Source organism: Numenius arquata, chromosome 1, assembly GCF_964106895.1.
Source record: "Numenius arquata chromosome 1, bNumArq3.hap1.1, whole genome shotgun sequence".
NCBI lineage: Eukaryota > Metazoa > Chordata > Aves > Charadriiformes > Scolopacidae > Numenius > Numenius arquata.
Window position 1 is genome coordinate 103,622,128 of NC_133576.1, and position 15,930 is coordinate 103,638,057.

Genomic DNA, 15,930 nt, shown 5'->3' on the forward strand with positions numbered 1-15,930 from the left:
CCAAACCAGTGCATCAGTTTCTAACGTGAAATTGAAGTATGTCAGTAGTCCATGACAATAGATTTCTTTCTCTATCATCTTCCAGTGATCCAACAGTTCAGTATCATAGCCAATCCCTGGTAAAGTCCTTGAGCCCCCAGTTGTTTAAAGATGTAGACAGTTTGATCTGTAGACAGATCAGGATTCAGATAAAGCTGGTCAATAATTTTAATTTCATATTTATTCATCTGGGTATAAATAGCAGGATGTTACTGAGAGATTTCATTGCTATACACTATTCTAAGTGATAGTGAGATTAAGACAAATAGAATGTAGATACCTGTTAAAAGACAAAATAAAAAATATCAAATGGGTTATGCAGAAATCAGTTCCAAGATGAACCTTAAAATGGCAGAGGGAGCAATGGAATAGAAAAGCTGAATACATTGTGCATATGTATAGACCTTGAAGCTTAATTTTACTGAGTAGGGAAGTATTGCAAGTGCCTATATATACATGTGTATGTGGGTTTGTGTATTTTGCTACCTATATATCTGTCTCAGGGAGAGATGGCAGTGATGGGATTGTTTAGAGGACTTGTAAATCCGGACAGTTTTAAACTTTTATTTTAAACTTAACTAGGCTGATATTCATTAACATTTCATGCTAATGGTTCAGTCTTAATCATTATTAATCACTATCACTGCATATTCAAAGGAGTTAGTTATTAACAATCATATCCTAAATTAGCTGTGAATATACAGTACGCTGCAGTCATCACAGTACTTCATGGTCTGGGTCCCCAAGGGTCGAGGTGATGAGCTCAAGAGCTCTTCAGTGAGGGAAGCTGCAAATGATGCACGGGTCTTCTTTCTCTTCCCTCCTCCAAATTTGATTTCTTCTTTTATAAGATGATCCTGTCTCTTGGCAGCTCTTAGTCCACCACTGCAGCCTGTCCCTCTGTACTGTGCGGCACTGGGAGATATTACTTCCCTGTGCTGTGGCAGGTGCCGTATCCTGTTGCTTGGCCATTTTTCCCCTTGCCTTAGCAGCCGCTTCTTTCTTTCAATAGCAATCCAATGATGAATAACCGACCATCAGTGAATTGTCATTCGGGAGTTTCTGTTTTCCACCTTTGCCCATATTTTCAAGTTCTGAGCTTAAACTGAACATCGTAAAAAGAGACACGTGGCATCAGGCTGCATTTTACTGAGGAGATTCTCAAAAGCAGCTTACAACAAGTCTAGCAGGCCAGGGCTTGTGTATTATTACCATGGAATTATTATTACTAGGGAAGTGGGTATAAAAATGCTTACGCGTTGTTTACCGATTACACTACATTAGCGTGCTCATATTTGAATTCAAAATAGGAGAAAATTAATTAAATCCTGCTTAGACAGCTGCTTCTTTCATGTGGGCAGCTGGAGTCTGCTTTGGCCACAGAAGGGAAAGTCTGAGGGCTCAAGAGGCAATGGCATTGTCAGACCTCTGGGGAAAAAAAAAGGAGTTCAACAAGAGCATTGTATACACCTGTTAGACACACACACTAAAAAAAATTAAATAAATAAAGGGATGGAGGGGGGTGAGAGCCAGAAAATGGCTGTAGGCTACAAGAGAAAACATCACCTTGGGAGAAAAAAAAGCATAAATATTGTTTTTTCAGTCTTCTGTGACACTGAGTATATCCAACTAGATCTTTTTCCAGTATTAATACCTATTTCAGGCTTTTGCTGGTGTTTACAGAAACCTGATATTTTGCCTCTGGAATATTTCTTTGTTAGTACTATAACCATCTGACAATACAGAGGGGTTTTTGGTTGTGTTTTTGGGTTTTTTAGGCTATATTTTGTCATTTAACTTTACTTTTAAATGCTGCATCAGGAATGTTGGCAATTTTAGAGAATTATTCAGTAAACTGTAAATTATTAAGTAAACTGTAACTGTAAATTCTTCATTAAGGCATATGGAAAATAAGGAGGTGATTGGTGACAGCCAACATGGCTTTGCTAAGGGCAAATCGAGCCTGACAAATTTGGTTGCCTTCTATGATGGTGTTATAACGTTGGTAGAAGATAACTGATGTCATCTACCTCGACTTGTGCAAAGCATTTGACATTGTCTCACATGACATCCTTGTCTCTAAGTTGGAGAGACATGGATTTAATGGATGGACAACTTGGTGGATAAGGAGTTGGCTGGATGGCTACACTCAGAGTTGCAGTCAACAGCTTGGTATCCAGGTGGAGACCAGTGGCAAGTAGCAGTCCTCAGGGATTGGTATTGGGGCTGGTGCTGTTTCACATCTCTGTTGGTGATGTGGACAATGGGATTGTGTGCACCCTCAGCAAGTTTGCCAACACCACCAAGCTGTGTGGTCCGGAGCGACATGGACAGGCTTGAGAGGTGGGCCCATGTGAACCTCATGAAATTTAATGAGTCCAAGTAGAAGGTCCTGCACTGGCTTCTGGAATAATCACGGTATTAGAAAACCTGAATCAAGAGAGGACACTTTAAGAACAAAGTTGTTTTAACCATGAAAGGCAGAAGGTGAGGAAATCTAATTATTGCTTATAAAAATGTCAGGAGACGTTGAAAAAGGGGCATGAAAGTTCAGAGGGTATAGTTGAGAGATTGTTCAGGTGCACATGCATTGTATTCAATGAACAACTTGGTTTTGTGAGCTCACTAACATTCAAAATCCCAGTTTTTGACTTTGTGTCCGAACTGTCATATGAATTGCTTGCTTAGTTTGTCTTGGGTTTATAGCTAAATCCTCCCAAGATTAGGGTCAAAGTTAGGATTTTTTTTTTTTTTTCTTCCATTCTTCTATTCCCTTTAGATTTTGTACCACGAGGGAAGGTTGGCAGGTATTTCATCTTTTTGTTGAAGAGCTGCTAGTATTTACAGATCTGATTTTTTTTTTTTTAGTCTGTTTTCACTAAATTGGAAGTTGAAAGACAGTAGTGCCAAATGAACACCAGCATATTGTGAGTTAGCCTCTGCTTGGGGCTGTCACCAGAAATATAGTCTTAGAGGAAAATACATCTAATAGTTGTGCACTGCTGAAATCAAAGGAATGCTGAATTTTTATATTCAGGAACAACTTCAGATCATGACAGAGGAAACAAAAACCTACAGAACAAGATAGAGATGTAAAGATTCTTGATCAAATATGTACCTGTTCAAGGTCAAAAGAACTGAGGTAATAGAAATAAAAGTTGGCTTTGCTGGAAGCAAGAATTCAAAAGTCTTTTGTATACAAGCTGGTAATCAGCTCTAGGTACTGAGGCTTTTTGTTTGGGGTTTTTTTTTGGTTTTTTTTACAGTTTTTGTTTGTTTGGTTGGTTTTTTATTATCTGGGTAAAAGAATGTAGTTGTTACTTAGCTGCTACCTGCAATTGATGTATAGAGTTTTTTGGTGGGTTGAGGATTTTTGGGGTGTTTTGTTTTAAAACCTGTGTATTTGCTGAGTCTCATCTTTCTGATATTTTCTAAGTATGTCACTTTAATTTATACTGTGAACTCTTTTTATGCAAGACAAAAGATATTGTGAAGGGTCCTATCGATAGTTATATTAAGCACAAGGTAGTATACTCTGTGTTTCTTAGCAGCTTTCTAATAGAATAATAGTCACTAAATATAGTCTTAAAATTGTGTGTCTTCCTACCCTCAAAGGCTTCTTATGACAGCAGAAATGTGACTTTATATTAAAATCAGGTTTGTTTCTGGAGCCCATGAAGACTGAAACACATCTGTAGTCAACATTGACAGCTTCTAATTTTAGCTCTGCTTCCCAAACAAGACAGTTTCTTAACTGCTGAAGCCAACTGACCTACCTGGTGATGATATGGGCTTACCAATTGCTGAGTGAACATCTGCCAAGTCTAACATACAGTTGGAATACAGTGTTTCTGACTAAATGGAGGGTTTTAAAAGTTATGATTATAAACCAAATGATGAGTTATAAATTATAATATGAACATATATTTATATTTCCTTAATCTTTTTAGAAAAGTTGATTGTCTCCAAATTGTTTGGGTTGGTTTTTTTTTAAGTTACATTAGCATTTTAACAGGTTGCCATTGATCATTTTATAGTTGTGTTAACCTTTCTGCTGTGAATGGGATTGTAGTTGCTATGCAACCTTTTACTCTAGTTGTCTGGGGACTCTGTCAGGCTTTTATGAGAGAAAGATGTGTTCAGTGTGTGTATCTTAATTTCCATCACATAACTTCACTGAGTGGGTGACGTCATGGATCAACAGATCCTAGTAACATCATAGGGCCACAGGCTTTCTCCAGGGATGTTTTTAGATGAAGTTTAAGGTAGCTTTACCTTTTAGTTACAGTGTACTGTGAAATAAATAATGAATAAAAGAAAACAAAAAATCAAGTCAGTCTAAAATTCAGAGTATGTTCTTATCTATATACATTGTTCCTACAGAACATATTTAAATGTTAATTTTACTTCATAAACAATCAGGAAATAAGTTTTAAATGATTCCAGTAATATAAATCCAAGACAGAATGCATGCTAACAGAAGTTATCCTCAGGTTACTTTTACGGTCTTGATATTTGAATCAGCTATTTACACATCAAGTATTCAACGTCCATGCATTGCTTCAAATGGATGAAACTTTTATTTCTCTTTTTCTGATAAAGAAAATCTGCACTTTTTCTACATCCTTCTATAAATCCCTGATGTTTCATCTCTACTCTTCTTTCTCCGAAGACCCTGGTTTGCTCTGCCGCACCCTCTCAAGTGCTTGCACTTCTCTCCAACTTGGCAAGCACTTTCGCTCTGACAAATTCTGTTGTGTTTTTTACCAGGCATCGTGCTTTCGAACTAGGGAATAGAGTCTTAGGTTTTATGCGTAGGAGTTTAATAGCCCCATTTTTTCTGTGTTTTGAGGGTCTTAGTTTCTTCATGCTCTTCCATACAAATGTTCGTATTTTCTGTTTTAACAGAATGAGATTGAAGAAAGCTTGGTGGTTCTTGGAGTTGCTTCAAAACTTATCCTTTGGTTAATCAGACGAGACAGACTGGCATATGTATGTCTCAGGTTATTTAAACCAGGCTCTTAATTGCAGTGCAAAACCTTAGGCATAAAAATAAAACAAAATGCAGTGTTCAAACAGCATACGTCTGATCAACATACGGCAACCGCATAAGTGAGGGGAACGGAACGTTGTAGAGTGACCCCCTCGTATTGTGATTAGTTCAGTGTGCTTTTATTTCAGAATTAAAAACATAGCATGCTGATCTGGGTAAGGTTTTAACTCATGCATTTTACAAACAATGTTTCTTGTTTAAGGTGTTAACAGAATGAATATTCTGTGTTTTAGTCTCAGCAGAAAACCTGGAGAAGAGCCTGAAGCATATGGAGAGGCAACTCCAACAGCTTGAGAAGGATTTGCAGACTTTTCCAGTTTCTGAAGATAAGCACGATAAGTTTGTAGCAAAAATGTCCATATCCTTTGGAGTATTCTTTTTTAAAAAAAAACAACAGAAGTAATTTAACTGCATTACCTTAAACTTTGAATTTCTTTGCGTAACTTCTGTCTAGTCTGTAGCATATGTTTTTGAAAAATACAACTTTTTTTCTCCTCAAAAACTGAATAGATGAACAGCCCAGTTAAAGGATTCCTCTGTAGTGGATAGAATGAGGAGAAAAATGCTTGATGTCAGCTTTTACACTGTGTATAAGTTTCTTAACTTAAGGAAAAGTAGTTATTATAGGAATGTTAAGCATTTCACTTTGGTGTTAAATGATTTTTTTATGTGAGAATATCTTAGAAAAATATGTCTGTCACCCTGTGTTTATTTGTTTTCTAGTAGATGCATTACCACTGTGATTTTTTTTGTACATGCAATCACAGAACCAAAGAATTTCTCTTATTTCACAAATGAGATTCATAGCATGTGAAAACTGAGTTCTGGTCTTATTTTTCTCAAAATTACTTTTCCCACTATTTATTCCAAATCCTGCAGCCAACTTCACTGCCTGTCTCCCTCATAAGAAAGCCTTGTGACATGAAGATACTTAAAGCAGAATAAAACCATTCTTTCACTTAAACCTCCCTACCAGATGATGGTCGTCTATGCTTGGCACTGAGACTAACCTGGAAGCAGAAATATCAGCAGGTAGAGAGGCAGGTTGAAATTTCCTCTGCAGGCACAGTTAGGTTATTACCTAGCTGGAAGACTACTTTGTTATGTACAAAGATAGGGGCACTCAGGATGAAGTCCTCTTGATTAATCTCATACTATTAAATAAAAGATGGCAAAGGACCTTGAGGCCAAGTGGATATAGCAGTTCTTGCTGCATTAGGGCCAGTTACCTCTTCAGGAGACTAGCTGCAACCGAAGTGTTTACAACTTAGCTTTAGGCCTTCTCTGGACTCTGAGGGTTATCTGTTAGCTTTCAATGTTGCTACTAATTTTTTTACAGTCGGGTATTTTGTTGGTGAGGTTGTTCTGTTTGTTGTTGTTGCTGGCTTTTTTTTTCCGGCTCAATGTGGTTTTGAGAGATATGTTGCAGCCCACCAGCATGGAGTCTCTATAGTAGGTAACGTAAGTTTTGTCGCTGAAGAAGCCAATAGCACAATAGGAGAACTAGGAGAGGGGTCCTGAAGGCAAGAGATAAACTATTGCTAGGAAGTTAGAGGAAAATATATCCCTGATAGGTTTCTCAGAAATATTACTAGGACTATGCAAAGTCTGTGCTTTTTTAAGAAAATTATGTATAGGCTAGGAAATTAGGAATGGGAAGCACTTACTAAAAAATCTAACCTATGAAGAAGGACAAATTCTTTGTAATCCATTAGAATAGAATAGACCGTTTCAGTTGGAAGGGACCTACAATGATCATCTAATCCAAAACAGTCATGATGCTGACACTTAAAATACCCCATAACCTTTTGCATTTTTAAGCTGAGGACTAGGGTTTGAAGTAACAGATAATTTAGTATGCAGCTTACTTTGGAGATGCGGTTATAAAACTTCCATACCTATAAAACAGATATGAAAGAAATTAGCAAAATTCAGTTGAGAATGAGTGAAGAATATCCTGAAAAAAGTAGCTTCGCTTAAGAAGGAGAGCACGGGAAAAGTAAGTTGAGGAATAACTAGGTACTCCTATGCTAATATCAAATATCTAAAATAATAAAAAAAAATATTGTGTAGGATTCCTCATTTGCCTTTGTGTTACTGACATATAGGGCATTTCAGAAACTTCATGTCAGGAAGTGAGTGGAATAATATTATCTAAGTTTGTAAACTGTATTTAAGACAAAATAAGTCACAGTTGGCGAGAAAAAGTGTGAAAAGTTAAAATATAATAGAAGTCAGATAAGGTAAATAGGCAGACATTGTCAGTAAACACGTCAACTTTTCTAGGGGTTGAAATTCCATTCCTGTATATGAAGAGCATTAGAGCAGTTTACTAAACACTTAAAAAAGGTAGTGATCATCTTAGGAAATGCAAAGGAGGATCTACGTGTCATCTTTTTCAAGCATCTCAGAAGCTGTAATCTTGCCAGAGAAGACGTAGATTGTCAATGTGTGCCAAGAAGATAAGCCATAGCCATAAAGGTAACTTTTTTTCTTTGCATTAGTTTTCTTTAGGGAAAACTTTGGTTGACCCCACTGTGCAACATTTTGAATGGAAGGATAATCTCAAATGGAGGAGTCAGTAAAAGTTTTTTTTAAAGAAAAATATAAAATAAATAGCAATAAATCCCCAGGATCACCAGTGGTCACCAAAGACTTGAGAAGATTTTAAAATGAACTCAAATATAAACCTATTGGACTATGGGTTAGTTAGCCCAAGACACCAAAGAAATCAAAGCTGAAAAGAAGCACTCGAGGTTTTTAAAAGGGCTACAAGAAGGATCTGCAAGTCTGGCTTCTCTAGCAAGAAAAATGAAGAAGACTAAATAAAAACAGGACCAACATGTGTACGTGGGAGATAAAATATGATGATGGAGAGTCAGCGTGGGTTTTGTAAAGAGAAACTATCCCTTGCAGATCTATTACAGTATGCAAATAAAGGCAGGACAGTTGATAGAACATAACTGAATTTCCGTGAACATTTCAATGAGGTGTATTAATAAAGACTTCCAAGAAATGAAATTTCTTAGGTCAAAAGTGGAATGATTTTTTTTCTGGATTAATATCTAAAAAAAAACCCCAAAAAGCCATGTCAAAAAGAAGATAATGGCAGATGCTGACAAAAGAGCAAGTGAACTTCAGTGATTACAGAGTAATAGATCTGGAACGAATATAAATCTTCATTATGTTAGAATAATTGTAGTCAAGAGCAAACAGAAAACATAAATAAGTTGCTATAAAAATCAGTAATACTCATATCTTGAGTGTTTCCATCACCCCATCTCAAAAAGTGTATTATATAGCTACTGATGTGGCAGAGAATAGTGACAATGATCAGCAGTATGCAATAGTTTCTGCATCAGGGATGTTTTAATAAATTAGGACTCTTAAGGCAGAAAATTAAAAAAAATAGGAAAATATAGTAAAAATACTTGTAATTTTGTATGCCATAGAGAAGGAAAGTTAGTAACATATTCATTGTATCTTATAAATAACCAGGGTTCATCTCATGTAAAATACTGTCCAACAGGTTAAAACATACAAACAGAAATCTTTTCTTACATGACAAACAGTTAAACTGTAGCATCTACTTTTAGGATGTTGTAGAGGCTGAAAGTGTAAATGAATTTCATATAAGACTTCGTTAGCTAAAGATAGAATGTCTGGAGCTATTAAACACAGTAGTCCAGAGGCAGCTTTAGCTCAGAAAAATCACTAGTGTGCAGACTGTTAGAAACTAAATACTATATCAGTTGAATTATCATGCTTTACTTACCAAGTTTCCTTCTTGTTTTCCCTAATCTTTGGGTATTGACTGCTGTCAGAAACAGGGGAGATGAATATCTGATCTTACTCAGAATAAATCAGTACAGGTAAAACCAGCCATACTACCTATTTCATTGTATTAGACTATTCAGATACAATATTTTGAACAGTAAATATTATGAATAGGAATAGTTTGCCCTCACTGACTTCCCCTCCCAACAGACAGGCAGTAATTTCAAAACAGTGAAGTTGCATGTGGTTTCTAGTAATGTCTGCGAACACACTAATTAAAGAAGCTCACTTTTAGAAAAACAGGAACTTCAATAAATTACGAGGCAAAAAAGGTTTGATGTAAAGGTTAGATAATCCTGCACAGCGTGATGAAGCCTGGACCTGCCTTTACTTTTATTCCTATGACAAGGAAAGCTGAATGATGCTGATGTCTTGAAAGGCATGCGGCTCATAAAAAGAAACCAGCAGGAAATCTGAGAAAGGAAGGATGGTGCTTTGTTGGAAATAATTTTTCATCCTAAGTACAATTAGACTCCATGGACAAGCAGGCTACTACATCCTGTCGCTAAATATCACAACCCAAAGGCCCCTAATGAACTGATTAGCATTCTTGTTTCTTTAGGAAGTCAGATATATGCACAGTTGGTGCACTCTTTTATTGACAAAGTCTATAATTATGAATATTTCTCCTATATATTAGATTGTGCTAGTTTGTCAGTCATCTTATGTATACTAGCTGAAAAGAAATTATAGTTATTATGGCAGTTCTGTTTGCTTTAATTAGGAAAGTCAAAGAGTATGGAACTGATACTGATCTAGGGCATTAAATCCATTGAGTGAAATGTTCAATAAAAAGCATAGTGAACAAAATACACTTGTACGTTCAAAAATAAGAATTTAATGGGCTTTTGGAGAGTATTTAAATTGCATATTAAAAGCTTAATTAAGTAATTTAGTCAACATGCTCCTTATCAGGCCAGCTCACATCTTGTGATTTTCTAAGTAGCAGCTGAGAAACTCTCAACAACTTTCAGCCTACCACTGATCGTAGCGTTGGTGGTGATTTTCAGAGAAGCTTGTGGAACTAATACTTGAGAGACAAGTCAGTTACTGCCTTTCAGCGAGGAAGAGAGTCCTTTCTTTTTGTTCAGTTCTCTATTCCTCTTTCCTTGTCATTTAAGCTAATTTGTTGATGTTGCAGAAAGGGAAGGAAGGAACAGCACTTAACCAAGTCAGTGCCTGATTCAAGTGAGGTAGAAGAAACCCGTTTTAGCTGCGAGGAAGAGATTACATGCTGCCTTTAAACTGTCAGTTACTTAATTGGCCTCATAGTTGGAACTTCCCTCTGTGCAACATAAACAAACTGAAGCCTGTAAGATGTCCTCAAACCCTCAGGACTTTGGAAGATTTTAGCATGTGAGCTCATTAGGTGAAAAAAGATTGTATGTTGCTCTTTGGGAGAGCGTCAAGATGTTGACTGTGTGGACTGATAATGAGATAGGGCTTTGGCAAACAGTGTAAATTTAGCTTAAGTGTATAATTCCTTTATGCAGATCTTAAATATCTGGTCTGAAGTTCAGGTGTGTGTTACAGCTAGCACTGGTTTTGCTCATAATATATGGGGTATGCAGACTGGATGCAGCAGCTCTGTGTGATACATGCCAATTTGTTTTAGTATTATAACATAGAGGTAAGTAGGAGTGAGTGAGTCAAGGAAAAGGTATTATTTGAGAAATACTCTTCAGAAGGTACTCATTTAAAAATCTAAACATTTTTATGTGTTTCTTGAACTATTATATTCAGATACAGAATTTTACTGTTGAACCTGCTATATATGTATAAAAGGAAGTCTCTATTACACTTATTTTTCAGATGGTTACAACTATTTTCCCAAGAATTTGGTGGGGGTAATCCTCAGCAAAGCCCTAAACATTCACACCCTTGGCCTTGGAAAAAAAAAAATTGTTGAAATCCTGAACTGACCTCAAAGTCTCTTTGCGCTAGTCTTCGAAAAAATTGCCATGTTTTTACAGAGACTGTTGCTGGTTACCATAGTGGCAGTCTCAGTTCCGTTTTGAAGATTCTGCTAAAATATATGTAGCATCTATGCATCTGTTACTCTTTTGTTCTTATGCAGAATCATATTCCTTTTTTGTATTGTCTAGATTTAATGTGTAGGTTAATTTGTGAAAAAATCACATGTGGTGAATATGGGGTCTTTTAAGGAAATGTTTGGTACAAATGAACATCATTCATTGTCTGCTCTAGGGTAACAGCTGCTTTTACTTGTCTTGATACCCTGCACTATATTAGTATTTTATGTCGCACAATGTATTAAAAACAGTATAAACTTCAGACAAGCAATTCACTACGAAAGAGCTGCCATGAATATGCAAGACTAAACATACAGCAGTTAGAAATTTTGCCACAGATATTACTTGTCTCAGCCCTGTGTTGCTTTCCTGTTCCATTAATGAGCAGAATGATGATCTGTAGTCCCATGAGGCCAAAAAGGCAGCCCGTGAAGTGAAGCCACTTCAGAAAAAGTTAACAAATACCTAACTTCTTGATTTCCTTTTACTCCTGCCTGTGTTGCAGCTCTGCTCTACTTCTGTCTTCATTCATCCAAAGCCAATGAATTCTGTAGCTGATAATGCATATATATCAACCTGTTCATAGTAATTACAGTTGGGATTGCTGTACTCAGTAGTATTCCCTGTTGTCTGCAGTTTAGCTAGTGCTGGCTAACAAAAGCCATATTTAAGGCAAATAGGAAGGGGACTTATTAAAAATACCTAAATTGAAGCACAGCCTCAGTAGAATGCCAAGAGCTTAAGCCATCCCATGATGCACCAGGCAGAAAATAAAAATCTCAGGATTCATCAGCTCTGGCATTGAAATACTGGATAGTAAAACATCTTTTCAGGGTGCTGTATTTTGAGTTTAAAATTGTGCATCACATATTCAAGGGGAGTCAGTTTTAACAGTATTAAGCTAAGCAGCCTATATGGGCTCTATTAACATAACTGTAACTGTAGCTATGTGTTGCAGAATATCACAGAAATTTTATCTCTCTTGCCTCCCCACCCCCTCAAGTTTCCTTTTCAGGATATACTCTGGCATATCATTCATTTAGAAGATGAGGTATACATATTATTGATATTTTTTTTTTTTTTTCACCTTCCTAGAAAACTGAAGAAAGTTATTGGAATGTTTGATGTGTATGGCACTTATACATAGTGACAACAAAAAAAAAGTGTATCTAATTTTCCTTTACCCTTCCATTCTGTGGAAATAAACAGTCTCATAATTGCAAAAAATAGTGTAGTTTTCCCTAAGTTCTGTTAATGATCTAAGAATCACAAATAATAAGTATCCTAAATTGTGTGATCAAAAATAGGTTGTAGAAATGCTTGTTTCTAGTTTCACTCAGTGTTACTTTTACTGGTTTTCTTTATTAAAGTTGTTTGTTGTTTTGATTTGTTAGGGGGTTTTTTTGAACTGCTGAGATTTCTTTTGAAGTTCCTAACTTGTGTTTTGTCATGCCTTGTTTCTCATAATCCTTTCTTTATTTGATATTTGGGCAGCTATTACATACTAACCCCTCCTCAACTTTCCACACTGTCCCACCAGTAGCTTTTTAAAGTCCTTAATAATTTTAAAGAAACTCAACTCTGAAGGGTAGTTTCCTGTAAGCTTTGTGGGTCTTGGGAGCTAAGTAGAGGAGAGAGATTCAAACCGATATGGAAGAGAAAGTGGGCCAGCAACATCAGTTCTCTTTGAGCTCTGAAGTTGCTCATGAGCTGCATCTTACCAAGTCAATAGAAACATAGAAAGAAGCTCATACTGGCTAAGGAGCCTTCAGACAAAGAGGTGGTCTGAAATCAAGTGGTTGGGAGGCTGATGGAGGATCTATTGTTTAAAATCTTCAAAATCTTGGCTTTGTTAGACGTTCTCTATAAGACTGTCTTAGTGGAGACTATTCTGCCCTTATAGACCCAGCTAATAGCCATCATAGTGACTACTTTGAATGCTGTGAAAGTGCTTTATGTCTCCTTTCCTGCATGTGTCTGAGAACATTATTGTGTGATTTCTTGGCATGGAGTCTAAATCACAAAAAGAAAACCATTAACTAAACTAAACTCTTCTTTTAGTTTTGTTTAGAGGCTGAATCCATTTGAATTTCACTATTAAACATCCTTTTGGTTTGTTAACATTGCTTTAAAAATGCTAAGTAAGCAGTTAATGGTTTTCAGTTTGAAACATGTCTTAAAATGCATGTGTTTTAAACATTTTTTTTAAACAGAAAACATGTTTTTTAAACATTGCAAAAACCCTGAAGGGCAAAAGCTGTCACCCAGCAGTGGATTGTTACTGTGTATTTAAAACAGCATGGTGGATAAAAATTACATTTGTCTACATTTTAATGAACTTGATTAAAAATCCCATGCTTCATAAAATAAGGTGACCATAGTGTGTGTATCTGTAGTATACAAACACAGTAAATTCTCTTTTGTAATAGTTTGGGTGGGCAATTAGAAGTAAAGGTAAATTTCTCATTTCTTGTTTTCTGTAGTCTTTCCTGGAGCAGGAAAATAACGGAACACAAATATTTGTTTAGGTACCATTCCATTAAAGTAAACACTTCATGAAGTTGTCCTACATAAGGAAATGACTACACACGGTATTTCTTCTTCAAGCTTCTTTGACAAACTATATTATCAAAATTCTTGAATAAACACCGTTTTTTTTTAATTTAATTTATGTTATGCAGTGTTGTGGTGCTATTTATAAGTTGTCTATCTCTTGTAGAGGTAGTTCTATTGTTTTCATTGCTAATTTAATTAAGTTGTATTGACATTGCAAATAGCCTTAGAAAAAGCATAAATACCTGATACAGCCACCAGGAATAGAAATGAATGTATTGCTGCTGCTACAACAGCATTTAAAAAAAAAAAAAAAAAGCAGTTAAGATGAACTTTTGAATCTTTCATGGTTTTTACTTTTAATACTGTTTATTAATATTTCTATTTTTACTCTAATTTTAGTAGAAACTATGCTATCTCTTGATGTATGAAAGTATTCAGGTTGACTACTGATATCTGTACCTAAATTCCAAATAAATTGTAATTTATGTATCTAAATCTTTAGCTTCCATAAGGAGACAGTGATACTAAATAAACTACATAGGTGCTTGAAGTTAGATTAGTCTCATACTTTATACTTCATACAAAATTATATGCTAATGGAATAATCTTTAAATTTAAAGCAGCTGAGAAAATTTGATGAAAGCACCCTGATTTATTCATAGGCCTAATATACACCGTAAATACAGGGAAGCATGTATGACATGGAAGAAGTTCTTTTTGATACTTCCATTTGATACAAATGAAAAATGTGTGTGAAATACAGATCAATGTTAAGTAAAAACTGTGGGTTTGACTGGATTTGCTGAGTATTCTTGCAGCCTTAACAGCAGTGCACAGCTTTCTAGTTCACGCCAAAGAAGATTTTCAGAAACTTTCACGGATGCATGAGAACATGGAAAAACTCTATCAGAACGTGATGGGATATTATGCCATTGATCTGAAGAAAGTTTCAGTGGAGGAGTTTTTAACGGATTTAAACAACTTCAGGACAATGTTCATGGTACAGTCTTTTTATTTTATGCTTTATGTTTCTTGGAAATTATTTTTGTAATCTTTCAGTTACTGAACAAACTAAAACCAAATTTCTTTACTCATATCAGAAATTTTACTTTGCACATCCTAAATTCTTAGGATATCCTAAGGGTAATGGAGTTTTGAATTACTATTTGTGGATTATTTCTTTCTGAAAGAATTGAAAATTCCTAATAACAATGAATGTAATTTAAAACGGAGCCTCTTATATGCATACATAACCCGAAGGGGAAAAATCTGAAACTCTACCCTTTTTTAAATACAACTGCATTTGCTATTTAAAGGATGGTTGTTATTTACTTAAAAATAAATATTCTAACAATTATTCTATATTTATAATGCATTCTTTTCCCATGTAAAATCCAGACCAAAGATTTTATTTAATTTAATTTTTTAATTTGCCTGCAGCACTTCATCAGTGTCAAGGTTTGTGTCTGTAAGCAGGATCCCTGCTATGGAAACTCAGATCTCCTTATTTTGGCTTAAAAAAATAGCATATTTTCTTCAAACTCAGTCTTTTTCTAAGGACCTATTGTGACAATAGAATGTCTAGGCTTTTAGATTTTATGCATTTTAAATGCTTACTTTTTTTTTTTCCGTTTAAACAGGATGATCTTTGGGGATAGGAGCTAAAAATGGTTATTGTATTATTATTTTAAATATTTGAATTTTATTTGAGAAACAGACATTAGGCTGATCCAGGTTATTGTTGCATAGCTCCTTTTGTGCAGAGCTCAGAATATAGTTTATAAGCATAATTTGGACTCACTGTTAGTTATCAGAGCTTTGCCTTGGAGTCATCTAAAATAGTCATAGATATGGAGATGTAGCTCTGGCCTTACCACAGGGCAACATCTGCATTATGTATACAAACATTTGCATGTACTAGGTCATCATAAAAGCTTAAGCTATTTGGGAAATCTAATTTTATTTTTCTTTAGGTATTTTTTGAGTCCAAATGCATTTCCTTTATGAGTACAAATGCGTATTGTTATAGGGTTTTTTGGGGGGTCTTGTTATGTTTGGTGGTTTGGGGTTTTTTTTTGTAATTATACCAAAATATGACTTAAGAGTTTTAACAGAAGACCTTTTTGAAAAATGAAGTGGAAATTTCTCACCAGGGTATTTCTTTATATGTTTGGAGTTGATTATATAGAACTATAAACAGTCGTCTTAGGAAATTTCAGGATAATCAGATGTTCTCCAAAATATTGCAGGTTCTTTTACCATTGTCAGTGTAGTTCTTCTGGAAGAAGGATGATTAACTTGATGATATACTTCAGAATACATACTCAATATATGTTGAGGGTATATCCTTCAACTTAAAATAACAAAAAAAACTTTGGGAAAGCTGATGGGTATATAAATTCAAAATACTTT

General features: G+C 35.4%; 1 protein-coding gene across 1 annotated transcript in view; it reads left to right on the forward strand.

Moving 5' to 3' along the window:
- The window catches only part of DIAPH3 (diaphanous related formin 3), a 235,406-nt gene that overhangs the window by 137,082 nt on the left and 82,394 nt on the right, over positions 1–15,930 (forward strand). The window contains exons 23-24 of the mRNA XM_074160602.1: positions 5,326–5,450; positions 14,354–14,518. Coding sequence (XP_074016703.1) covers positions 5,326–5,450; positions 14,354–14,518 — 290 coding nt within the window. The remainder of the gene's footprint in view (positions 1–5,325; positions 5,451–14,353; positions 14,519–15,930) is intronic.